Here is a 4,277-nt window from a genome sequence, read left to right as displayed (position 1 = left end):
TTTTTTCTTATTAGTGTTGGAAACTGTGCCCTGTGGCAGAGAGCCAGACTGAGGGCCTGGTGTCTTTTTGTCTTCTACAGCTCTCGTTGGTGCCTGCGGTGGGAATTACTCAGCCATGACTTCTGTGGTCTATTCCCCTGATTTTCCTGACACCTATGCTACGGGGCGGGTCTGCTACTGGACGATTCGGGTTCCAGGAGCCTCCCACATCCACTTCAACTTCACCTTATTTGACATCAGGGATTCCACAGACATGGTGGAGTTGCTGGACGGCTACACCCACCACGTCCTTGTCCGTTTTGATGGAAGGAACCGCCCACCTTTGTCCTTTAATGTCTCTCTGGATTTTGTCATTTTGTATTTCTTCTCTGATCGCATCAATCAGGCCCAGGGATTTGCTGTCTTATACCAAGGTAAGACATCCTGGCCTCCTTGGGGGTCTTGCAGGGCCTGTGCACCTTGGGCTTCTCTTCCTCACGTTGTAACTTTTGAACCTTGGGTGATTCTTACTGGTAGATGAGGAGTCAGGAGCTACTGACTCAACTTGCAGATTATCCCAACACTGCAGCTCTTTCCGCACCTCCGATTTCATGCATAACTTGTCTGTTTTCTGATAAGAAAAAGAGGTGAAACCTGTCAATTTTGCTATTTTAATAGTTCTAATGACAGTTTTCATGGGAGGGTTAAAAGAACTAAAAGAAAGAGCTGAGACTGGTAGAATTGGAAGACTCTCAAGGGGTCGTTGGATCCATCCTCCTGCCTCTAAACATCCCAGCCAATCCCAAAGACTGATTTACCATCTTCATACCTTCTAAAGTGGAGCCACACTTTCTGCTCCTCTAATGTGAACACGTGTGCCAAGCATGTCTTTTTGCCAGCACGTGAGTAACACAGAAGGTATCTGAAACCTAGTTTTTGTCCTAGATAGCAAACCTCAAGAAGAGTTCAGATAATGTGTGCTACAGGAAATAGGTGGGAAGAGGCCTTCCCTGCAGGTAGGACAGTCTCGAGGAACAGGTAGGATTTGGGTCAATAGATAGGAAGGAAGAGAGCCTTCCAGGCAAAGGAGCCATAGCTGCAAAAGCATAGAGCAAGGAAACTCTAAAGTATGCTCAGGTATCTGCAAAGAGACCAGTCAAATAATTAGAAGTTGACAGCTCTGTCCTTCTGCCTCCTTCAGGGTCAGACCTAGAGTCTTGACAGGTTCTGCTTGGGGGTCAGTGGGACAAGCAGAAGAATTGTACCCAGAACCGAACCAAAGAAGGAGACCTTCCTCCTAACCAGCGCCTCGTTCTTCACAGCTCTTTACTGTCTCTATCAGCTTTCTCCCCAATTAATTCCTTTTGATCTTCCAGCTGTCAAGGAAGAACCTAGAGTCTTGACAGGTTCTGCTTGGGGGTCAGTGGGACAAGCAGAAGAATTGTACCCAGAACCAAACCAAAGAAGGAGACCTTCCTCCTAACCAGCGCCTCGTTCTTCACAGCTCTTCACTGTCTCTATCAGCTTTCTCCCCAATTAATTCCTTTTGATCTTCCAGCTGTCAAGGAAGAACCACCACAGGAAAGGCCTACCATCAACCAGACGCTGGCCGAGGTGATCACGGAGCAGGCCAACCTCAGCATCAGCGCTGCCCGGTCCTCCAAAGTCCTCTACGTCATCACCACCAGCCCCAGCCACCCACCTCAGACTGTCCCAGGTAGCAATTCCTGGGCACCATCAGTCAGGGCTGGAAGCAACAGAGTTGAAGGTAGCGCTCTTGGCAGTTACAGAAACAAAAGCACTCTTCTGCGTTTCTCATTAAGAGGCAGGTTGGGAGTGCCAGCCTTGTGACCTGGCCTTTGTTTGTCCAGGCCTTTGAGGGAGATTTTCTCATTAGCTTGGTTCCTTAGTCCTTAGGAAATAGTGCTCACCTCCAAAGATTTAGCCCATGTGCCTTTTGTACACCATGGTTAAACAGCTCATTTAGTATTTTCTCACTTCTCACTTGAGATTATCTTTGCAGAGCCCCAGGTTGTAGCTCTCTAAATTCATTGGCATTTGCGAGAGCTTCATTCATTCAAAAGATATGTAAGTGCTTCGGTGGTGTCAGGTACTATTCTAGGCAGCGAACTACACAGTGAACCAAACAAAATCCCTGCCCTCCTTTGGTTTATAAGTGGGAGGAGAAAGAAGCAAAATAGAAGCACTATTTTATCAGATAGTGATAAGATCTATAAAGGAAAGTCATTCAGAGAGGGATGGAGAGTGGGCAGTGATCTTTTGTAGTTTAAGTTGGCTAACTTGGTTGGATACATCCTCCTCCAGTGTCTCTTTTCTGCAAAGGAAGTGGTGCCTTTATGGGCTAGTAGAGCTGAAGAGTGCAGTTAGCAGTAACCTAGCCTAGAGGCTTTCAAACTGCACCCTGGTCCCCTGTAGGACCCACCACAGGTCAGGGAGGAGGGCAGTGCTTGCTCTGTGTCATTTGGCTCTGGATCCTGGTAGGATTTCACAGGTCACACATCACATTCCTCATATGAGGACACTGAGGCCTAAAGAACTTACATAACTCATCTGTGGTTACACAGTGGTTCTAGTGGTAGAAACGTACACCACCCCTTTCAATTCTGAGTCCAGTGTACTTTGGGTCATACCTCCTTCCTCTCTCCAAGAAGGAGTTCTAGAATGAGGCAAGGTACTTAGAAAGCCTGGGCTCCGTGCTCAGCCCAGCTTGCAGGTGCTCCTGTCACCACATTCATTGGCTGTCCCCCACCTGGAGGGAGTTCCTCAGCCAGACCTGCATCTCCCAGCTGCCAGTGTTCACTTGGGGCTTCCAACAGACCTCCTTTTGAGAACCAAGCACAAACAGGTCCAGTAAACTCTGGTTTTGTTTTGTTTTGTTTACTTGCAGGATGGACAGTGTATGGTCTGGCAACTCTCCTCATCCTCACGGTCACAGCCATCATAGCAAAGATACTTCTGCACGTCACATTCAAGTGAGTACAGAAAAAGCTGCCTGATTCCAGGAAGGGAAAGCCTCAGAATTCCTTTTCTACTATGCTTCATTTGCCTGGGTACAATTGTAATATCAGAACATGATTCCAAAGCCCTGAGTCCTAGACAGTATAAGGCAGTAGACATTCCTCCTCCTCTGTAGAGTGAAATGTACAACTGGACAAATCTCACTAAGGTTTGAGAGATTGTGTTTGCTCCTGTGTCCAAAGGATAAAATTTCAAAGAGGATTGAAACAGTCCTAGCATAAAAAGCAACAATTTCCATCTTTTGGCTTGTGCAGGTCCCTTACAGAGATCTTTATGCAAAAGTAAAGATTCTCAGGACAATACCATGCATGTTTCCTGATGCCTTCTGGAAACTGGGCAACATTCTTAGGAAGAGAATTCTAACTTTTTATTAAATATTGCTTAATAATTATTTAAAAATAATTATTGAAGAAACTTACAAAACCTTCATCCTTCAATTCTGACCAATTTGGAAAAAATTTTTTCCTTCCTTTATTTTTCTGCTCAGGTTTAAGAAGTTCCACCTTCCAGGAAAGCCAAGAAAGGGACAATTGTTCATGTTGCTGATGTTTGTGTATTTAAAGAGTGGCATTCTTTCTAATTTTTTCTAGNATTGTTCATGTTGCTGATGTTTGTGTATTTAAAGAGTGGCATTCTTTCTAATTTTTTCTAGACCCCTACTCTTTCTTTCCTGTGGTTCCCAATCCAGGCTTCCCCATTGCAAGCACTTCCTGAACATTAATGTCCAGTAAAAGCCCTCTTTTTCCTGACCTTCTCACTTACCGAGAATTTTTATACATTAAATGTAAGCTCTTCCATTGTCCTGTGAAGGCTGACTCTGGGCACACTGAGATCACCTTTCATGGACATTTCCACCCTACACTTGAAATATTTCAGTGGAAACAATGTCAGTATTGTTTACTGGGCTCATTCTTAAGCCACACACACACACACACACACATATATTTTTAAAACATATTTTTAAAGTCACAGTTCACATGTTCTGGGGAAGCTTCTCAGGCACAGTCCTGCCACATCCCATGCAGCAGCAAGAGATTAGGTTGCTTTCTACAGGGTGCAACGTCGTACAGCACGGCTGAGGCCCTAAAGAGCAGGCCTAACTCCCCTCTGACATAGGAGTCCCTTCTCAGCTTCCCTGCCAAGCAGCCCTGGGGGCTGACTCAGAGGAGGGCCGGGTCAGCACTGGAGGTTAGACAGGTCTCTGCTTCAAGCGGAGAAGGTTTGCCTTGTTTTAGCTAGGTGGGCTTCTAGGTAAATGG

At 45.8% G+C, this 4,277-nt stretch overlaps 1 protein-coding gene across 1 annotated transcript in view; it reads left to right on the top strand.

Annotated features, from left to right (window-relative positions):
- Window positions 1–4,277, top strand: part of KREMEN1 (kringle containing transmembrane protein 1) — a 26,276-nt gene that overhangs the window by 16,136 nt on the left and 5,863 nt on the right. The window contains exons 2-5 of the mRNA XM_008569825.1: window positions 81–413; window positions 1,538–1,696; window positions 2,888–2,972; window positions 4,149–4,237. Of these exons, the coding sequence (XP_008568047.1) occupies window positions 81–413; window positions 1,538–1,696; window positions 2,888–2,972; window positions 4,149–4,237 (666 nt within the window). The remainder of the gene's footprint in view (window positions 1–80; window positions 414–1,537; window positions 1,697–2,887; window positions 2,973–4,148; window positions 4,238–4,277) is intronic.

Source organism: Galeopterus variegatus, unplaced genomic scaffold (genome assembly GCF_000696425.1).
Source record: "Galeopterus variegatus unplaced genomic scaffold, G_variegatus-3.0.2 Scaffold535, whole genome shotgun sequence".
In the NCBI taxonomy this organism is placed as follows: Eukaryota; Metazoa; Chordata; class Mammalia; order Dermoptera; family Cynocephalidae; genus Galeopterus; species Galeopterus variegatus.
This window is presented reverse-complemented; position numbering and strand designations above follow the sequence as displayed.